The sequence below is a fragment of the Jaculus jaculus genome, chromosome 17 (genome assembly GCF_020740685.1).
Source record: "Jaculus jaculus isolate mJacJac1 chromosome 17, mJacJac1.mat.Y.cur, whole genome shotgun sequence".
Classification (NCBI taxonomy): Eukaryota; Metazoa; Chordata; class Mammalia; order Rodentia; family Dipodidae; genus Jaculus; species Jaculus jaculus.
Genome location: NC_059118.1, coordinates 577,312 through 597,864, shown reverse-complemented (window position 1 = coordinate 597,864; position 20,553 = coordinate 577,312). Strand labels below are relative to the sequence as shown.

General features: G+C 46.2%; 1 protein-coding gene across 4 annotated transcripts; it reads right to left on the bottom strand.

Annotated features, from left to right (window-relative positions):
* On the bottom strand, positions 1-20,344 carry LOC101615848 (sodium- and chloride-dependent transporter XTRP3A-like). Of its 4 annotated transcripts, none has more exons than XM_045136816.1 (11): positions 20,093-20,344; positions 16,714-16,854; positions 16,416-16,507; positions 14,325-14,552; positions 12,724-12,834; positions 11,021-11,262; positions 10,295-10,532; positions 7,041-7,245; positions 5,385-5,544; positions 2,592-2,757; positions 1-1,309 (listed from the first exon to the last, which is right to left on the bottom strand). In XM_045136816.1, the coding sequence occupies exons 1-11, from the start codon at positions 20,340-20,342 to the stop codon at positions 1,103-1,105; spliced, it is 2,040 nt and encodes a 679-aa protein (XP_044992751.1). In that variant the 5' UTR covers positions 20,343-20,344; the 3' UTR covers positions 1-1,102. The 4 variants fall into 4 exon arrangements, with proteins under 4 accessions (XP_044992751.1, XP_044992752.1, XP_004662078.2 ...); XM_045136817.1 differs by having other exon boundaries at positions 7,137-7,245; XM_004662021.2 differs by having other exon boundaries at positions 10,295-10,457.
* Positions 20,345-20,553: the final 209 nt, after the last annotated feature.

The following is a 20,553-nucleotide window of genomic DNA, read 5'->3' as shown; positions in this document are numbered from 1 at the left end:
TTGCAGGCAAGCGCCTTAACTGCTAAGCCATCTCTCTAGCCCTTAAATTTTTTCATTCATTTGGTGTGGTGGAATGGGCCTATAATCCCAGAAGGAGGAAGTAGAGACAGGAGGTCTCTGGGACTCGCTGGCTAGTTAGCCTAGCCAAATTGGCAGGTTCAAGATTCTATAAGAGATCTTGTATCAAAGAACAAGGAAATAAGACACTCTCTGTGGTCCTCTGGCTTACACATTGTATACATGAACATGCATACAATATGAACACCACACACATGCAAAAAAGTCGAAATATATAAAGGAATATCAGACTATTAATGAATTTCCTAATAAATAGGACAGTAGAAAATGTAATATTCAAACTAAAGAAAAATATATGTGCCAGCCAAGAATACTACATCTAGCAACATTAATCTTTAGAAATCTAACTCAGAGCAGAACTCTGAGCTAGACAAGAAAAAAATTAATTTATCACTATTAGAATGGTCTTACAAGAAATACCTAAGGGCCAGGTTGTTTCATTCTTGTAATCCCAACATGGGAAGTTGAGGCAGGAAAATAATAGTTTCTAGGCTAGCTTAAATATACATAGATTAGACCAACCTGGATTATATACCAAGACCCTATTTCAAAAAGCAAACAGCTGGGTATAGTGGCACATGCTTTTAAAGAATCCTGGCACTCGGGAGGCAGAGATAGGATCACTGTAAGTTCAAGGTCAGCCTGAGACTACATAGTGAATTCCAAGTTAACCTGGTAGAGCAAGACCCTATCTCAAAAAACAAAACAAAAAAATCTGAAAGTGTACATTCAGTGGTAAAAGCAAATTCCTAATCCAGAATATTCCACTATTATAATGCTAGTGTATAAATCTGGTAACTTGTGTGAAAGCCAAAAATCAAAATTGTTATGAATAGAAAGAAAGATATAATTAAAAACATGAACTGTGGCAACAAAGATATATTATGGGACAGGAAGAGTAAAATACTGTAGACCAAATTTATGACCAATGTTAAGTTGTTATCAGCCTAATATGAGGATAACAGTATTTCTTTTTAGATTCAGAAAGCTGAACAGGCAAAGGGCTCTGGCTTTGAAAAGCAGTTTAGGATCCTCCACCATAGGTAGAAGCTGCACAGCGGTGAGAGGCTGACTGTAGTCTTGGGGAGGTCCAGTTCTTAGGCCTCCTCTTGAGGTGACATGTGATGAAAGTCCCCAGGGCCACCAAAGGGATGCACATGATGGAAGAAGCCACCAGCAGCCCAATGACAGCGACTGCAAATGAGGGGTAGTCCTTGCTCACCACATGACCCTGAGAACAGAGACAGCCAAGGGGAAGTACTTTTTTTTTTTATTATTAATCATAGGTATACTTAGTATGGCTACATCATGTGTTGGTACCATCCTTTTCCTCATCCCTGCCCCCATTCTGCTGGGGTCCCTCCTCAGTGGGGTAGGAGGTTTTCCCCATGGGGTTGTGGGTTATGCATTGTGGGAGCAGCAGTCAGTTACTGGGAAGAGGCAGTGCCTCTGGGCATGACATCCCAACTTGTGGCTCTAACAATCTTTCTGCCCCCTGTTCTGAAAAATTCCCTGAGTCATGTTGGGTATGTTTTAAGTTAATGTCAGTGATGGGCTCTTAGGAGCCTCTGGGTCTCTGCTTTGGTAGGTGTTGAGTGTCCTCAGAGTCTGTCTCCTTCATCCTGGTGCTGATTGTCAGAAGGGGAAGAACTTTCACCAAGCCTCAGCCTCCCCCCCACCACAAAAAAAAAGTGGGCAGTATTCTGGTTTGACTATAAAATGTTCCTCACAGGCTTAGGGTTAATAGCTCAGATCTAGCTGGTGATGCTATTTTGGGAGGTTCCAGTGACAACATGAGGTAAGTCTAGAGGAAGTAGCTTACAGGGATGATTCCCTAGGTTGTTTGTGGAGGCTTCCCTTCTGCTTTCTGTCCACCAAGAAGTAAAGAATGGCCTCAGCTACATACTCCTGTTGCCATGATACTCAAGCACAAAGGGCCAAGAAAGACTGAACCCTCAGAAACCATGAGCCATAATTTTGGTCACAGTGATGAAAAGGGTTAGTCCACACCTGATGTCCCTGGCCCTGCAAGTCACTGCAAGCATTCAGGTGAAACTACTTTGGTCACCTTTCTTTATTCCATAAACAGATAATTCTATTTCCAGTAGGTGAGAGCTAGTGTGCATAGCTCTCCATGAAGAATGACCAAGGGGCAGTCCAGCCACTCCCTATGAGGCACATTGTAGGCCCCTAAACATTGGGCCACGTTTAGCCCAGACTAGAGCTTTCCATGGTGGAAACACTAGGAGTCTGCCCAGTGTGGTGCCCAGACTTATATGGTGTAGTACCTGCCCAGGAGACAGGAGAGTGCCTCTACAGTGTTCTCACCATGTGCAGAAGGGGACTTCTTTCCACCAGGGCATGTTAGAAAATTCACAGCCCAACTGCTGTCCTGGACGGCATTAGTAGAACCCCTTAGTGAGGTTCTGTTGCTCTCAGCTACACCTCCTAACACTGCAGCAGTGGGTTTTTGTGTCAGAACTGAAGGCCCACCCTACAAGGACATGAGGTACCTGCGTGGCATCCCAGGCGTGGTACTTCAGAGTTCCCGCGAGGGCATAGTCACTCACATAGAAGACAAAAAGGCCGATGATGAGCAGGGGGCACACGCCAGCCCACATGGCCTTCCAGTACCAGTTGAGGCTGCTGCCAGTCATGGCCTGAAGGTCACTTTCAAATCTGTTTGGACCATGGAAGAGAATCTGAGTTTTTCATGCTGTAAGAGGAGGGTCTCCAATTTGCACACCCTCTGCACTTAGGAAGATTCTGCCCTGGCCACTGATGATGTTTACACAGGAACCTTGATCCCTTTCTAGGAGAGGTGCTGGTGTGAGAGAAGGGTTGCGAGTCCTCACGAGGGCTGATGGCCATTCCTACCAACAAGGAGACATGAATCTATCTTGGTGTTGAGGCAAGACAAGTTGTCACTCTCTAGCCACCTTGTGCCAGTCTGTTATGTTCACATGCAGCTGTGCAAAGCTCTGCCATACTGCTGCTTACTGAGCCAAACCACACAGGTTGCTGCTGTGTGCAGCGAGAGAACTGGGTCCATCACAGAATCTGAGGTTGCAAAGTGCTGGTAGCCTCTTAGAGAAGGGTGGGTGGAGCTGATTAGAAGAGGCAGGGCTGTTCATTCTGGCCACTAGATGGCACTTGTCCCTTGAGCTGCCCAACTAATAAGGGGACATGAAGACACCTTCCTGGTGCTGGCCTTCCGAGAAAGGCTGTTAGTGTAGTCACCAGACTCTGTCACTGGCAGCCACTAGATGGGACTGTCATCTGAGTGAGCACAACACCCCTCCTGGCCATTGCCTAGCTCAAACTGCTGACAGAACTCAAGGGCTTCTGTTTCTTCCTCCTCCCCCAACTCTCACCGCACCCTATAGTGAAATTGTGTCTTCTCAGTCACCTACGCAGTCCAAAGGGTCTCTTCTCCCCTCATCCTTCCTCTGCTTTGAAACACTCCCCAGCCAGTCCCTGTGCAGTGTGGCATATCCTGGGTATACATTGGTCCTGTTTGACACTGGGTAATGAGAAAACTTGGTCACCTAGTTTCTAGGGGTATCAAGGCCTCAGCTGAAGGAAGGAGGGGTAAGAAATGGAAACATAAAAAGCCCAAATAGGTTTTGGGAATGCTACAAGTTCTAAATACCATTCTGAAGTTCCCAAACATCTTAAAGCTCTGAGTCCTAGGGCTGGAGAGATGGATCAGTGGTTAAGGCACTTGCATTCAAAGCCTAAGGACCCAGGTTTGATTCCCCCAATTCCGACATAAAGCCAGATGCACAAAGTAGTGTATGTGTGTGGAGTTCGTTTGCAGTGGCTGAAGGCCCTGGCACACCCATTCTGTCTCTCAGTGACTCTTCATATGCATATATACATACATAGATGTATATATAATATACATATATATACATATCTGACTCTCTGTCAAATATATATGTGTGTGTGTGTTAAATTTTTATTTTTGGTTTTTCGAGGTAGGGTCTCACTTGCTGACCTGGAATTCACTCTGTATTCTCAGGGTAACCTCGAACTCACAACAACCCTCCTACCTCCACTTCCCTTTTTGCTGGGATTAAAGGCATGCACCCCAAGTCCAGCTTAAAATATTTTTTAAAAACTCTGTGAGTACTAGAGTAAAGACACTAACCTGTTTTGCCTAACTTATGACCTAAATTGATTGGTCACTGGAGAGATCTCAGCATATAATAGGACCCTAGTCCTTCAGGAGGCAGTGGGATGACATGGCACAACCATTCTCTTCTTAGGATGTGAACCCCCTTGCATAGTCTCATTCAGTGGGGCTGGGAGCCTGGGTTTCTCACAGGCTCCTTGGCTACTGTTTCTTGAAGTCAACTGCAAAAGGAATGTTTTACACTGGCAACTCTGTAAGTGTGGTCTCCAGACAATCTGGGAATGTGCTAACAAAAATGAATTATTGGATCTGTCCCTAGACCTTGTTTTTTAAATGTTTTTGGTTTATTTTATTTATATATTTGAGCGCAACAGACAGAGAAAGAGGCAGAGAGAGAAAGAGAATGGGCACGTCAGGGCTTCCAGCCACTGCAAACGAACTCCAGATGCGTGCGCCCCCTTGTGCATCTGGCTAATGTGGGTCCTGGGGAATTGAGCCTCTAACCGGGGTCCTTAGGCTTCACAGGCAAGCACTTAACCGCTAAGCCATCTCTCCAGCCTTTTTTTTTTTTTTTTTTGAGGTAGGGCCTTGCTGTAGCTTAGGTTGACCTTGAATTCACAATGTCATCTGAAGCTCGCCTCAAACTCACACCAATCCTTCTACCTTAGCCCCCTGGGTTTTGGGATTAAATGCATGTGCCACCATGCCCAGCCCTCCCCAGACATTCTTAACCAGAATCTCTTGTATATATAGTGGTCTCCATTTTCACCACACCCCAGCTAATGCTCTGTACTGAAGTTTGAAAGCTGCATATCCCATCACCTGGAGAGACAGAACACATCCTAGTGCTGTCTAGGAGCCAGAGTTTCTAGGTTGTAAGTTCTCAACCAGGAGTCTTGGAAAGTCCTGATGCTGAAGGATGATCATATACCTGTGGCTTGGAGGCCTGAGTCACTGCTAGGAGAGCCTTGCATGCAGCAGGACCAACCGGGAAGCAGCTGTTATACAAAGTGAGACTCAGGTAACACAAAGAAGCTGTTAGTTTAAGTGAACTAACAGTGCCCAGCCTCTAGAGTAGAAATGTCCATTGAGGAAGGATAATTTTCTTATGAGCATGGCCCTGTGATGGCATTTTCCCCCGTGGCAGCCAAGTCTGGGCCCTCCTCACCTCCTTAACCCATATATGTAGCACACAGCAATGATCTCCACCAGCACGATGAGCAGCAGGGACAGCGTGGCTGCATAGTCATTGAATATATCAAACCAGTAGTTTCCAGCCTCCATGGTGAACACCATGCCGATGGCACAGCTGACAAGACACACCAGACCTGGAGCACAATACACATTTTGGTTCAGCTGCCTGAGCCTCCCTGTCCATCCCACATGCTGTGGTAGCAGTAACTTTGCACTCTTGACCAGTGGATCCACCCACATAGGTTATAGGAGCTATTCTGCAGAGGGACAAAAGCAACCAAGGGAGCTGTGCTGTCTGAGTGACTTCACTGAGAATGTGCGTAATGGGAATGCTGAGGATCCCAACAACTTGGGCCCAGAGTCCATGGGAATTGGACCGTGGTAGAGACATGAATGTTGTGTGGGAGCTGTCATCAGGATGTTCTACCAGGTAAGTATGAGTTGGGAAGAAAGACTGCTGTTTATGTAGGTTTACTACATGTCAGGCACTGGCCATGCGGTGGGTCTTTAAGTCTCAAAGGCAACATCCAGAATCCCTTTCATAACAGGAAGCCAAGGCTCAGCAATACCAAATAATCTCTTACCCCAGGGTCCCATAGTGTGGATGTGATTGAATCAGTATTCAGTCTCTGTCCTTTGACCTCCAGAATTTGAATCCTTGTCCCCATCTCTTCTACTGCCTCCCTAGGGCTTCCCATGATGTCTGAATCCTAAGTTCTCAGCTTCCCTTTCCACTGTTATACTGTATACCATTCTAGCTATTGCTCCTCACTGCCATTATGATAAACACACCCCAGGAGAAAGGATTTAAGTGCTACATGAACATGTAATGTGGGATTCAGAGACTGCCTCTTAGGAAGACCTAGGAGGCTCTAAGGAAAGGGAGCATATCTCACTTGGGAAGATCAGGGTATGAAAGAGGTGGGATGAGATTAGATCCCTGAGATTTGGGGTCATGGGGCCACCAGAAGTAGAGGTTACTGACTACAGGGTCTTCATGACCCTGGTTGGAATGGTGGTTCTGCTAAAACAGGAGAGAGATCATTGGAAAGACAGTTTCATTCACTAATAATGGTGGTGTATTAGGCAGGAATAGGCAACAACATGGTAGAGCTCATAGATTTTTGAGTGAAGATAACAGACTCAGACTGTGTCTTGTATGACTTCACTGATGAAATTCAATAACAGAGTGGAAAAACCTAATAGCATTAGAAGTCAGAGCAGGAGTGATCTATTTGGGTGCTTATTGCCTTGAGAGGATGTGGAAGAGGCTCCTTATAGTATGGGAAAATGTTTTGACCTAGGTGGTAATATCTTGGGAGGGTAAGTATGCAAAATTCATTCCACTCAAAATGAAAAATTGACAGTTCATGATTGTTACATTTCAATTAAAACAAAGACACTTAGGCTCTCATAACCTTGAGACTGTGTGTCAGGCTAGAGAGTTGGCCTTTCTCCCAAGGAAGGGTGACTGCTTCATTTCCTGGTGATGTGGTGAGCTTTTGGGCCAAGCCCTGGAATTGAGGGCCACAGCTAGGAAGCTGTAGCTCTCTGTAATTCCACTGGAAAGAGCATGACTTGAGGGAACCCACCCTCTGAATGTCTTACATATCCCTGCCCACCCTTTGACCTGAGACGGCCTCCTTGGGCAGGCGCTTGGAAATGACTTCGCTGTCAGTCAGAGGGGTGAGGATGGCTGTAGCAGTCCCCAGCATACTTCCCATACCCAACGTCAGCAGCATGAAGAAGTAGAGCACCGACCAGAGCTGGGACACCTCCATGTTTTTAATGGCCTCTGTGTAGACGATGAAGGCCAGGCCTGTGCCCTGGACAGCCTACCCATGGTGAGAAGACAATAATCACACATCAAAGCATCAAGCATCTCCTTAAATATATGCAGTCTGAGCAACTTGAGAATGCTGGAGCTGACCATATTTGGAACCTGGGTCCTTTACCTCAAGTCCTATGGCCTGGACTGACTGGAAAAATGAAAGTTGTTCAGACCTCACACACAGAATGCGGCTTTGTCAGTCCAGAGCCCTGCATTCACACAAATCTATATATATTCTCAATGAATTATCATAAAGCCATGTTTGGATCCTATGACTGACTAGTTCTGAAATGTGTGTGATGCAAATTGAGGTGATGTGGTGGGGTACTGGGCTGGCAGGGCTGCTTTGCGGCCACATGCCTGTGCTAGTAACCCTATGATGGAGAAATTGATCTGGGGAAGCAGAGCCTACAATTCCTGCCAAATGTCAAATCCCCTCTGATGCTAGTAAGGGTTCAATAGGGGTCCTGAGTGACCAAGCTGAGACCCTCAGGACCCAGAGGTTAATTCATGAACTCACAAAAAAAGAGTTTAAAAGCCCATAAAAAGCTCACATGTAGGCCGGGCGTGGTGGCACACACCTTTAATCCCAGCACTCGGGAGGCAGAGGTAGGAGGATTGCCATGAGTTCGAGGCCACCCTGAGACTACAGAGTTAATTCCAGGTCAGCCTGGACCAGAGTGAGACTCTACCTTGAAAAAACAAAAACAAAAACAAACAAACAAAAAGCTCACATGAAACATGTTGAATTGTCAGATTTGGTACTGTTGTGGACTGATTTTTTTGCATATGCATCTGCATGTATACATGTGTATGTGTATGCATGTGTGTAGTACACGTGTGTGCATGTATGTGGATGCCAGAAGGAAACCTTAACAACCTCAGAGGTTATTCACAAGAACACTTTATCTCTTTTTTGCTTTATTTTGGGGGGTGGGGCTGGGAGACAGGATTGGCAGGCCAGGGCCTCAGCTACTGCAATCGAATTCCAGACACTTGCACCACCTAGTTGGCATATACTACCTTGCACTTGCCTTGCCTTTGTGCATCTGGCTTACATAGGACCTAGAGAGTTGAACTTGGATCCTTAGGCTTCACAGGCAAGTGTCTTAACTGCTAAGCCATCTCTCCAGCCCTGTTCACCTCTTTTTGAGACAGGGTCTTTCATTGGCCTGGAGCTCACCAATTAGGCTACTCAGTTAGGCCAATGAGCTCCAGGGATCCTCCTGTCTCCACCTCCCAAGTGCTGAGATTATGGGTGTATGCTACTATGCCAAGCATATGTGGTTATTTGAGCTCAAGTTCAGCTCCTCATATTTGCAAGGCAGGCAAATACTATACCACTGAGCCATACCTCCAGACCAATATAATCATTGTGATTGTTAATTTTGATTGTCAACTTGATTGGATTAAGAAATGCTTGGCTGGGCGGGATGGTACAAAACTTTAATCCCAGCACTTGGGAGGCAGAGGTAGGATTGCTGTGAGTTTGAAGCCACCCTGAGGTGGATGATCCAGTGAATTTCAGGTCAGCCTGAGCTAGAGCGAGACCCTACTTCGAAAATTAAAAAAAAAAAATTAAATATATAAAAAACTTCAGGGCATGGTGGCTCATGCCTTTAGTCCCAGCTCATGGGAGGCCGAGGTAGAAGGATTGCTGTGACTTCATGGCCAACCTGAGACTACATAGTGAATTCCAGGTCAGCCTGGACTAGAGTGAGACCCTACTTTGTTAAAACAACAACAAAGAAATGCCTAGGGGATGTGAAGGCGTGTGGCTATGACATCTGTCACCCATTGCTTTTCAAAGTTTATTTAATTGATCTGGCTGGCTAAATGGGTATTGCAGTTACCTTCTTGTTATGGGTACAAAACACCCATCCAAAAGCAGCTTTGGGGAGGAAAGGGCTATTTTAGCTTTTTCAGTCTCTAGGGAAAGTTTCATTATGGTAGGGGAAAGCATAGCAGAACAGAGGCTGGACATCACAAATTACCATATGAGCTGGACAGTTAACAGGAAGAGTAAGCTAGCTCAGACAAGTGGGAGCTGGGCTATTGCACCCCAAAGCCCACCCCCAGCAACACACATCCTCTGGCTCTATTCACCTTCCAAATCGCTACTAGCTGTGGATTAAATTTGAGGCTTAATCACAAACACATGAAGCTTTAGGGAACACCTCACATTCAAACTACCTCAGCAGGTCCCCTTCCTCCCTCACCACTCAAGTGCATCCCTCTCAATGAGGATACCCTTCCCCAGTAAAGGAGGACCATTCTTTGGTCAAGGGTATACCAGTAGCTGTGCTCCCTTTCTAGAACCTCCAAACAAGAAATGCCTAAGATGGGGACAGGGGAGGGGATGGAGGAATGGAATGGGTTGGAGGAGGGTTAATACAAATCAAACATGTTATGAATATGCCATATGGAAGCCTTCTTTGGTAACTGAATAATATGTATGTTTTAAATTTTTTATTTATTTATTTGAGGAGGGGCAGATAGAGAAAAAGAATGGGCACACCAGGGCCTCTAGCTACTGCAAACAAACTCCAGACACATGTGTCACCATGTGCATCTGGCTTATACAAGTATTGGGGAATCAAACCTGAATACTCAGGCTTTGTAGGCAAGCACCTTCCTTAACAACTAATCCAGCCCTCTGTGTTTTTTTGTTTTTTTTTTTCTTTTTTTCCCTTAAGTCTCACCTAAGATCTCCCTACATAGCCCGGGCTTCCCTCAACATTGTGCCTCCAGATTCAATCTCCTGACTTCCAGGACCACAATTCATTTGAGAGACAGATAGGTGGATGTGCACTACAGTCTCTTCTGCCTTTTCTACATTAACCTTCAAAGCACAGACATTTTGAAAAGGAAGGACTCAGAGAAACAGCAGAGCTTTCCAAGAATGAGGATTCCAGGAGCACTTGGGAGAGTGCGAGTCCACTGTCCCCTCTCTGTAAAATAATCCACTTTCCTGATCGTCCTGACCATACCGTTCTCACATATCCCACAGAAGTGTGAGGAGATGGCTTGTCCCACCCACCTGAGCCCCTTACCGTGTTCAGCTCTGATTCCAAGCTGCAGTTTCTAATGTGTGGGAACACCTCACTGTACTTGCTTGGGTAGGTGGATGCCAGGTAGTCCTTCATCGGCTCCAGGTTGCTGGCTGTCAAAAAGCCATCTTCAAGGTCAAAAGAATTGGTCAGCAGTAGAATCACCCTGCAGAGCAGACCATCAGCTTGACATTCATGACTAGAGAGGTTGAGGTTCCCAAGCCTCATGGCAGCCTCCTGCCTAGATAAGGAGAAGGACTCTGTGAAGAAGGATAGCACTGAATGGCTTTGAAGACACCTCAGAGCCAAGTAGGTACAATGCCAGAAAGTATCTGACTACAGAGGATGCTTAACCCCTGTACGGTGATGTTTGATGGAACTGGGTGGGATGACGGAAATGTTTGATACTTGCTGACCATTTTGTCACTGACTACAGGTGGTGACAGGGGACTTGAATGTGGTTAGTGCCACCAAGGAGCTGATTAAAAGTAAATTTGGAATCTCTTAAATTTAACTTCATATTGATATGAAAAATATTTCTGTAAACCCTAATGTGGAAATAGGTGCTTGTGGTTACTGTATATGTAGGCAAGGAAAGAGAACTGAACCCCAAAACTGATGTTTTGACTTCTGGAAACACAGCTCTTCCCACACACCCCTTCAGATCAGAGCTTTTGGGACATGCCTCTCTACTTGAGGCCTAGGGATTTGGGAACAGCCTAGACTCACTTGCTTAGGCAGTTTTCATAGTTGAAAGTGGCCTTGAAGCCATAGATAGAGAAGGTAACGATGCTGGAAAATATGGCAGTGGTGCTATTGATGATGATCACGATGATGGCGTGCTTCTGGCAGTCGTTTGAGGGCTCATTGTAGCTGGCGAAGGCTATCAGACCACCACACCCCAGGCCCAGTGAGAAGAAGATCTGTGTGGCTGCACTGATCCATGCCTTGGGGTTGGCTAGCTGCTCAACCTGAAAGGCCAGTAGAGACAGGGCTCAGGAACCCGGGTCCCACCCACCATTCCTATCACAGGAGACAGAGGCCCAGAGTAGGGAGGATTGCCTCAAGCACACAGGTAGTCAAAGGAGCCAGGGCTGAACCCACCTTTCCTGACTTTGGCCTGCACCCAGTATATATTTCTGAATCATGTGGCAATTCTCATGTGAGACAGATAAAGTGACTCAATTTTCTCAAGAATATTTGGTTAAGAGTAAAGAAAGCACGGTTAAGTACAGTTAAATCACAGGTTATGTTGGCAATAAGCATTTATTGTAAGCACACATTTGATGTTTAATTTTCATTTAAATAAGCTAAAATGTTGTAACCTTGGATGATTTCCCTTCCCATTTGAAAGATGTTAAACCTTTCCTTGGTGCCTCAGCTCTCTCCAGTGTGGATCTAGTGGTCAGCCAGTTAGCCAGACCTCATCCTAGCCCAGGTGCTGTGAGCATAGTAAGGAAATCTCGAGGAAGCTATCAGACGCCTCAGCCACTTGCAGGCAAAGCACACTGCTGGTTCCAGATGGCAGTGGCTCAGCCATAACTATTTCGAGCAACATGCCATTGGGCCTTTCCCTAGTGGCCCAACATAAGGCCCGTTATTGATGCTTTGAAATACATCCTTTCTGGCTATATAAGCAGCTTACTGTTAGAGTGCTACTCTCTTGTGCTATAACATTAAGCCTCATAAAGGCTTCTCTTGAGTTATTTTTTCTTGCCTATTTTTCTGTATCATTACTAGAGTGGCCTGAGCTGGTAAAATGAAGACAGTGGGGAAGCAACAGAAGTGGAACACTCTCATTATCAGAGCAGCAGTAGCCACAGCCAGTGGACAGCTGATGAGTTCCAGAGGGACCAGTTATAGGGACCAGAGGCCCCCAATACAACCAAGGTGGTGAAGGTCTGAACATAAGAAACTGTGCCTCAGTTGCTTTAAGAGTTCCGGGGAGCTGAGAAGCCCTGAGGACTGCTGGTACGCCATTGTGGGCCTGAGAGTTTCCCACTAGTTGAAGGAGTGTTTTGAGGGATGTTACAAGCCATTGTTTCCAGGTACAAGATTGCCTAAATGAAGAGTATACCTTACCACAAAGACAACAGCACCCCTCCCTGAAGATTGCTGGCTGTGGGGTAGCTGGAGAGAAGGGGTTAAGGAAGGTATCATGGCAACCTGGAGCAAAAGGATCTAAGGAACCATGTGACCATGTGAGGGAGATGACACCAGTGGACAGCAGGAATGATTGGAAGATTTAATGCCCAAGAATTCATAAGGTTGAGGTTGATGTGTCTGAAGAGGTAACTTAGCCCTGTAGCACAGCCTTGGACTCATACAGCCCATGTGATAGTGTCACTTTCCTAATCCCTCCCTCCTTCCAAGCACCCCAGAAGGGCCAGGATAGGTGGGGGCATCCTCAGGGTGCCTCCCTGCAGCCATACCTTGGGGGTGAACATGTACACCAGACCATTGGAGGCCCCATGGAGTGTGAGACCGCGGACCAGGTAGATAATCAGCACACAGTAGGGCAGTGATGTGGTGAAGTAGACAACCTGTGGGCACCCAGGGGCAAAATAAGCTGGCTGGAGAGGTAGGCATATCAGGAAGGTAGGAAGACTTAAGTCCCCAGTAACACCTTACTTCTTGGGTTCTCAGGCTGCACCAATAGCTGCTAACAGCTGGAAAAAGCACTGAAATCCTTTAATAGAGTCTGTGAAAGTTGTCAGACTAAAAATGGAGTCACTTGTAGCAACTAGCAACTCTAACAAAAAATTATATAAAGCTAAGAGGCAAGGAAGAAAGTGTTCTTATATATGAGTATCTGACTATCATAGGTGACTGCCAAGACAAGAAAAGACCTTTCAAGAAAATATGTCTAGGGCTGGAAAGATTGCTTAGTGGTTAAGGTACTTATCTGCAAAGCCTAAGGACCCAGGTACAATTCCCCAGTACCCACATAAGTCAGATGCACAAGATGGAACATACATCTGGGGTTCTATTGCAGTGACTGGAGGCCTTGGAGTGCTCTCTCACTATCTATGTGCCTCTTCCTATCTCTCTCTCCATCTCTCTCTCAAATAAATAAATAGAATATTAAAAAATAAGAAAATATGCCTAGTGACTATGTTCAGTCTGGGACTGAGGTCTCCCTTGCTGCTAATTATTGTACCAGGACTTCTGTCTCAAAACCTTATGTAGTCCTCTTCATATCTCCCTTTAAAAACTACCTCCCAGGCTGGGCGGGTTGCCACACACCTTTGGTCCTAGCACTCAGGAGGCAGAGTTGGGAGGATCACCACATGTTCGAGGCTACCCTGAGACTACATAGTGAATTCCAGGTCAGCTTGAGCTAGAGTGAGACCCTGCCTCAAAAAATCAAACAAACAAAAAAACCAAACAACTTTCCCTCAAATGGGGAGATGGGCCTGTGGATAAAGTGCTTGTAGATCCTCAGAACACATGTTAGTGCTAGATAAGCCTGATACCCCCACCTATAATTCCAGTGCACACCACACACACACACACACACACACACACACACACAGAGAGAGAGAGAGAGAGAGAGAGAGAGAGAGAGAGAGAGAGATACATTCAGTACAACTTTTCCTCAGTCTCTTTGAGAATACCAATAGTTTATCATAATGCCCACATGGCCACGCTCTGCTATTCTCATTGTAATGTTGTTCCCAAATAAAATTGGACTTTGATTTGAATTTAAACTCTACAGTTTTTATAGGTTAATAGGTCTAGTTTTACAGGATAGTCAGCTGGCTGGCTGTGGTTGGTCACATTTTACAATGACTAGGACATCTCTTCTTAAGTAAAGAAGAAAAACAGACAAGAAGGCTCCTGCCTTTGGCCATACATTTAACCATAACAATTCCAGAATAAATTGGAGGCAGTGTACAAAGGTATACCAGTCATGGTAACATTTTGAAAGTTCTAAATAATGAAGTCAGAAAATATGAGGCATCACAGTAATGGGGCTGCACCTCCTACCTGACCACCCACCCAGGTGCAACCATCATGCTCCCTGGCCCACCTTGCCAGTAGACTCGGTACCGCGCAGGATGCATAGATACACCATCAGCCAGACCAGGCTGAGGCACAGTGCTGGCTCCCACTGCACACCCCCATTATTCTGGATGGACGGTGAGATGTTGAGTGTTTTCCTGTACCAGAAATACTGCGTCGATGAAGCCTTCTCACACTCCTCATCATAGCCTGTAAGGTTGTCATTCAGTGGACAGACAGACCACGGCAGGGGATCCTTAGGGATTAAATGAGCATCAACAGAGAGGTGAGAGGAGGTCAATGGTTGGGTAGAATGATGGAAGGTGGGTCTGACAGGAGGCTCCTAGAAGAGAAGAAGGCTGGACCCTCAAGGGCAGAGTAGCTGCAGCCACTGAAGCTGACAGAGAATGGGATTCTCAGGGGACCTGGATGATGATGGAGGAGTGGAGGATTGGTTTTGGTTGGATGTTGAGTAAGTACCCCTCCAAGGTCCACATGAAGAGGTCCTCAGGGTAGTCATATGGGAAGGTGCTTCAGGAGGTGGGGCTTTAGGTCATTATGGGTATGTCTTTGAAGGGTTTTGTGGGATCTTGTGCATCTCTCTACTCCAGTTTGATAAGTTTGTGCTACATGCACGTCCACCATGATGTACTACTAACCTTCACCTTTGCTAGAGGCTAATCCAGGGGAGTCATTTGATCTTGAGCTTTGAATCTTATAAAGTGTGAGCTATCAAATTTTTGCTCTTTATCAGGTAGCAGCCTCAGACATTTCCATACAGTACTATAAAACTGACTAAAGAGAATTTCTACTTTCTGCAATTCTATAGATGTTTGTTGAAGGCCACTGAGCCATGCTGTGGGTCTAGAAGACTCTTGTTGGTATCAGATGGAAAGCAGCCAGATTAGCTATGACAACAGAACTATGGCCTAGTGCTTCTGCCAGAGCCAGCCCAGCAGCTCAAATGACCAACTCTGAAGCATTAGCCATGGTTGCCAGGACTTGGCCAATGACTCATGGATTCCCTGGTGGTTTTCTGAGGACTAGGCAGAGAAAGCCAGTATGTTTACAAGCAGTCATATAGTTTGCTCACTTCCAGCTTCCCCAAGCTATTGGGATACCCATGCGGGTAGGGACAGATGCTTATTCCAGTGGACATTGGGTCTGAAAGAGAGAGGGAAAAGAGGTTTGGCACCCTTACTCAGGACTTCCTTTGAATGTGAGTCAGCAGTACCTGAGCTCAGTACCTGCTGGCCTTTGTATGGAGCCAGTGAAATCCTCTTTTGTTTTAGCTGGTTTGATCTGGGCTCTCTGTCATTTTGGAATAAAGGAGCCTGAATGATGTCAGCCCAATTATCATGATCCAAAATCAAGTGCTAAACAGAGGCACTGAAAGTGAAAGAGGAGTATTCATTCTGAGCAGGGTTAGGGGCCATTTGGGATCCTTAAACCTGCTATGCCAAGACCAGGCTGGATATATGTGGCTTCTATGTGTTCAGATTCACTGGACAAAAAGTTCTAACTCCACAATGCACGACCCATTTTCAATAATAAGGAGGGTCTAATGGGAGGGGGTAGATCACAGATGAGCCTAAATAATGGTACCAAACTGCCTGTATTTACTGAAAAGAAAACTAATAAATTAAATTAAAAAAAAAAAAAAGTTCTGAAAGAACCAAACTTGAGCAACTCCTGGGCTTTAAGGACATATTTCACAGAAAACATACCCAAGGCCAAGTGGTATTTCCTGGTGGGCCATGGCTACTCTACAATGACATCAGGACCAGTTTTGTATCCTGGAGAATACTTAGATCTGTAATGTGGAGACCCTGGCTCATGAGCAGGCCTTTCTGTTGAGAGCTGTTTTTAGCTTTGACCTGGATTGTCCCCCTGATAACCACCAACTGCCCCTCATTTCCCTTGTTCTTGGAGCATTTTCTCTCCTTGTAGGCCTGGAATGCCAGGTTAAGAAACAGTTTGCAAACTGGAGTGCTCAGCTTCTCTTCAGCTTTTTGCTGCACTTTCTGGCTCCCTTTAGGTTGCATTTCTCAAACTTTTCCCGTCTCTAAGCCCTGCATGCTTTCTTCTTGCTCCTACTTTTGCCAAGGCTCCATCTCACCTGGAAGGAGTGCAAGAGGTACCAAAAGGCCCAGCTGTTGATGACGTTGTAATAGATGGCGACCAAGAAGGAGACCACCAAACTAGCAGTGCCTGCAAGGAATCAAAGGACTGAACTAAGGACCAGGAGTGCGTGGCCTGACCCAAGAACACTCCCAGGACATACATACCCTGTGGTAATCAACTGGAATAGGAACACTTCCTTTTCAGGGTTTTACTAGCCCTGACCTCTCAGTGTGCTTTTTTTCCTAAGGCCTTTCTCTGGTGTTGGGTGGGGGACTTGAAAGGGCCCCACATACCAATACCGCTGAGGTAAGGGCTGATGGTCCTCCAGGCACCGATGCTGCCCTGCTGCATGCGCTGCCCCACAGCCAACTCCATGTACAAGAGAGGCATCCCTTCCAGAATGAGCATGATGATGTAGGGGACCAGGAAACTCCCTGTAAGAATCCAGAGCTGAGCACTGGGCCAGCGCTGATGGATGGGCCTTATCCTGCCCCTACTTCTGTACCACTGCCACCCATCACCCAGCTGTTCACTCATCCTGTCCTCCTCCATCTACCTTCCAGTCTTTCCCTCAGCCTCCCTCTTTCTGTGTCTTCCACCTTCCACAGTTCATCACTATGTTATTCCTCTCACCATCTCTCTGCCATCTGCCCATGTACCTAACTATCCATCCAACCACCCATCCATCAAAGCTTCCATTTGTCTTTCCATCCAGCTATCCATGGATTCTATGCAACCGTGTCAGTTGTTAAGTCTTTGAACACTTCCACCTGTGAGACAAATTACCACTGGCCCCAGCAGCTTGTTTGTCCTCCTCAGTGCCTCTGCTGGTTGAGTCCCTTTGCCAGAGCCTCCATTCCATCCTCTATTTCAGCCCTGAAGGGCTGTTGAAAGCCAAGACCACTGAGTTGTTGTATGTTTTGAATATTCCTCCTGAGCACATCCATCCAGCTGCCCCTCTTCTTATTTCCTTGGGGTCTGCTATGGAGGCTGATGGCAACCACATCCAACAGACTTTTACTTACTCTGGCCATGCCTGAGCTGAGGGTAGTGGAAGATCAGCACCCTGCTCCCAGCCCTGGAAGAGTCATGTAGGCAGAGGGATTTCACCCACCTCACAGTTGTCTAGGTTATAGGATATTCCTTTGGGCATATCTTTATTTTGCTGTTTGTTTTTTCAAAGTAGGGTCTCACTCTGGCCCAGGCTGACCTGGAGTTAACTATGTAGTCTCAGGGTGGCCTCAAGCTCACAGTGATTCTCTCCTACCTCTGCCTCCTGAGTGCTGGGATTAAAGGTGCGTGCCACCACACCCGGCTAGGCATAATATCTTCAGAGCTGGCTCAAGGGCTTAGGGAGTGTGTGTTTGTGTTATTAGAGGAGCGTCAGGCTATATCCTTTTATAGAGAATCTCTGTGTATTTATTTTAAACAAGTGCCTTCAGGCTACAATTACATTTTAGTGACAGGTGACTCAGAAAACCTACAAACCCACTAATATGTAAGGAGCTGTCTGAAGGCAAGTCTCCTTTGGGAACATGAGGAGTCAGGGAGAATGAATGGAGCTGTGGACATTCCCCACTGCCCAAAACATGCACGAAGGCAGGCTGGTTGCATGGGACTGTTCACCATGTCCGCTGGGCTGACCCATGGCTCTTATAAGAGCCTCTCTTGTCCCTGTCTAGCTCTTGACTCCTTGGCAGGAAACCTAAGAAAATTCCAGTGGAAGAAGAGCATGTGATTAAGATAAAAGCCTGACATGACAGTTGCAAGGATTGTGGGCTGCTTGCAGAAAGGACTTGCTTCTCAGTGGTAAGGAAAACACCGGAGTGCATAGACTTTCATAAACACCAAATAGTCAAACAAACAAACAAACAAACAAACAAACAAACAAACAAACAAAAAACGCCTGCATGATACACAAACATGTGCTGCTGATATCTTGGGCTTCTCACCCAGTGGGAGTTCACATTGTCTTGACTACACAGGGACCTTAGTACTGCCTTAATATATTACAGGGCATTCCAATCTGACCACATTACTTATCTACTTAATTGTGGGCCCTGCCAGGTGTGATGATCCTGGCACTGGGGAAACGGAGGTGGGAAGATCACCTTTTGTTCTAGGTTAGTCTGGGTTCGAGTGAGACCCTGCTTCAAAAATAAAAATTGTGGGCCCTTGGCCTGTTTCTGGTGTCTTGCCTTTCTAAACTAAGCTGTGGACATAGGTCCCTCACTTATTGGATAATTTCTAGAGTCCCATATCCCAGAACTGGGATGGTTGGTACAGAGGCCAAAGCCCTGTGGCCACACCATGGAAGGAATAGCAAACACATAATAGGGGATAGCACAGCCTGCCCAGTTTGCCCTCGTGTGTGGAACAACCCACCCTCTCAGGAGGCTTTGCCAGGCTGAGTCCCTTTCTGCCCTGCAAAGATCAACCAATTTTCTCCTGATGCCATAGAGGTCGCAGCAACTGCACCCAGCAGACACCTGGAAGTAAAGGTTATGTTTCCACTATCTGCTGGGAGAAGCACACCAACACTCGGAAGTTAAAAGATAATCTCATTTTCAACCCAAAGTGTTAAACAGCAACTACAGCAGGCCTCCTGAAGTCCAAGGTTGGCTTGTCAGCTTATCTTTGTGACAGAGCCTTCCTGTTTGTATACAACAGAGAGTCAGGTGGAAATTCAAGGCCTAGTGCCAAGTTTTTAAGCCTTTAGCTCTGCCCAGAAATCATTTCTACTATTCCCCTGTCCGCCATAGCACACATTTCAAGTGAATGAACACTCTAGTCCTTTATCAGAAAACCTGGCTACAGGGAGGGCCAAGGAGAGGGCTCAGCAATTACAAGGCATTGACTTGCTTTGTGAAGCCTGCTGGCTCCGATCTGACTCCCTGGTACCCACACAAAGTCAGCTGCACAGTGTACTGCATGTATCTGCAGTGGCAGGAGACCCTGGTGCACCCTCTCTCTCTCCCTCCTTCCCTCTCTATATTTCTCTTTTTCTCTCTGCTCACAAATAAAATAAATGAAAGTTAAGAACAACAAAAAACAGAATCCCCACTCCTTCAGATGATATATTGTCTGACTGACAACAGCTACAGACTATAGCTTAAAAGAAAAAGTAAGAGAGGCGGCTCAGCAGTTAAGGCACTTGTTTGATGGCCTGGATTCTATTCCCCAGCACCTATGTAAAGCCAAATGCACATCGTGGTCCATGTGTCTGGAGTTCATTTGCAGGGGCAAGAGGTCCTGGCACACCCATTCTTTCTTTCTGCCCTTCTCTCTGTCTCTCCCTTCTTACAAGTAAATAAATATAAAAATCTCAATGAAGAAAACTAGAGTAGAATCATTCAATATCCATGTACAGATAAATGGATCCCAATCCCTATTACACAAGTTGTATGAAAATACATCAAAGATATGCACAACCCATAGGTGATAATTTAGAGAAGAAAAGAAGAAAGATTTTGTGACCTTAGATTGGGCAAAGAAGTTTTCAGTGCTACAACAAAAGCACCCTTTGTGTAAGAGAAAGCAGAACCTACTCTCCCTGTGGCAATCTGGGTCAGCTCTCTGGAGATGACTTCAGTAGTCAAGGTCCCATGGAAGTTAAAGTTCCAGATGTGGTGACATGCTCAGGTGCTCACTGTGCTGGGCGATGGCACTCACCTCCACCGTACATCTGGCACAGGTAAGGAAAACGCCACACATTGCCCAGGCCTACGGCGTAGGAAACACAGATTAGCAGGAACTGCAGTGGGTTGCTCCACTGCTGCCGTGCTTTCTCCATGGCCCCACGCTCGGTGCATTCGGCTCCTTGCAGCCTCCCTGCGTACTGATTGGGGCATTGTGGGCTTCCCCAGGCCCGTGGTTTCTTGTCCTCTGACAGAGAGGCCGCCTGTGTTGAAGGTGACTCCATTCCTGTGCTTCTTGCTTTTCTGTCCTCTGAGACCTGGAATCTGCTTTTTGCCCCCAGTGACCGGCTGTGTCCCTCCCCATTTTCCCAGTTCCTCCCCCTCTGTTCCTTTTGGCCACCTCATACTTCTCCCTCCCACTCATCTTTGCCCATTTTTTCTCTGAGTCTGGGTTCTTCCAGGTGCTATTTGGGGCTTCTGCAAAATAGTTTTTTA

Coding starts and splice junctions, on each gene's coding strand:
- LOC101615848 (XM_045136816.1), bottom strand. CDS start 20,342: ATGGAGTCACCTTCAACACAGGCGGCCTCTCTGTCAGAGGACAAGAAA. Junction 11,263..12,723: donor TGTACATGTTCACCCCCAAG/GTATGGCTGCAG, acceptor CTGGCCTTTCAG/GTTGAGCAGCTAGCCAACCC. Junction 1,310..2,591: donor ACGCCTGGGATGCCACGCAG/GTACCTCATGTC, acceptor CTCTGTTCTCAG/GGTCATGTGGTGAGCAAGGA.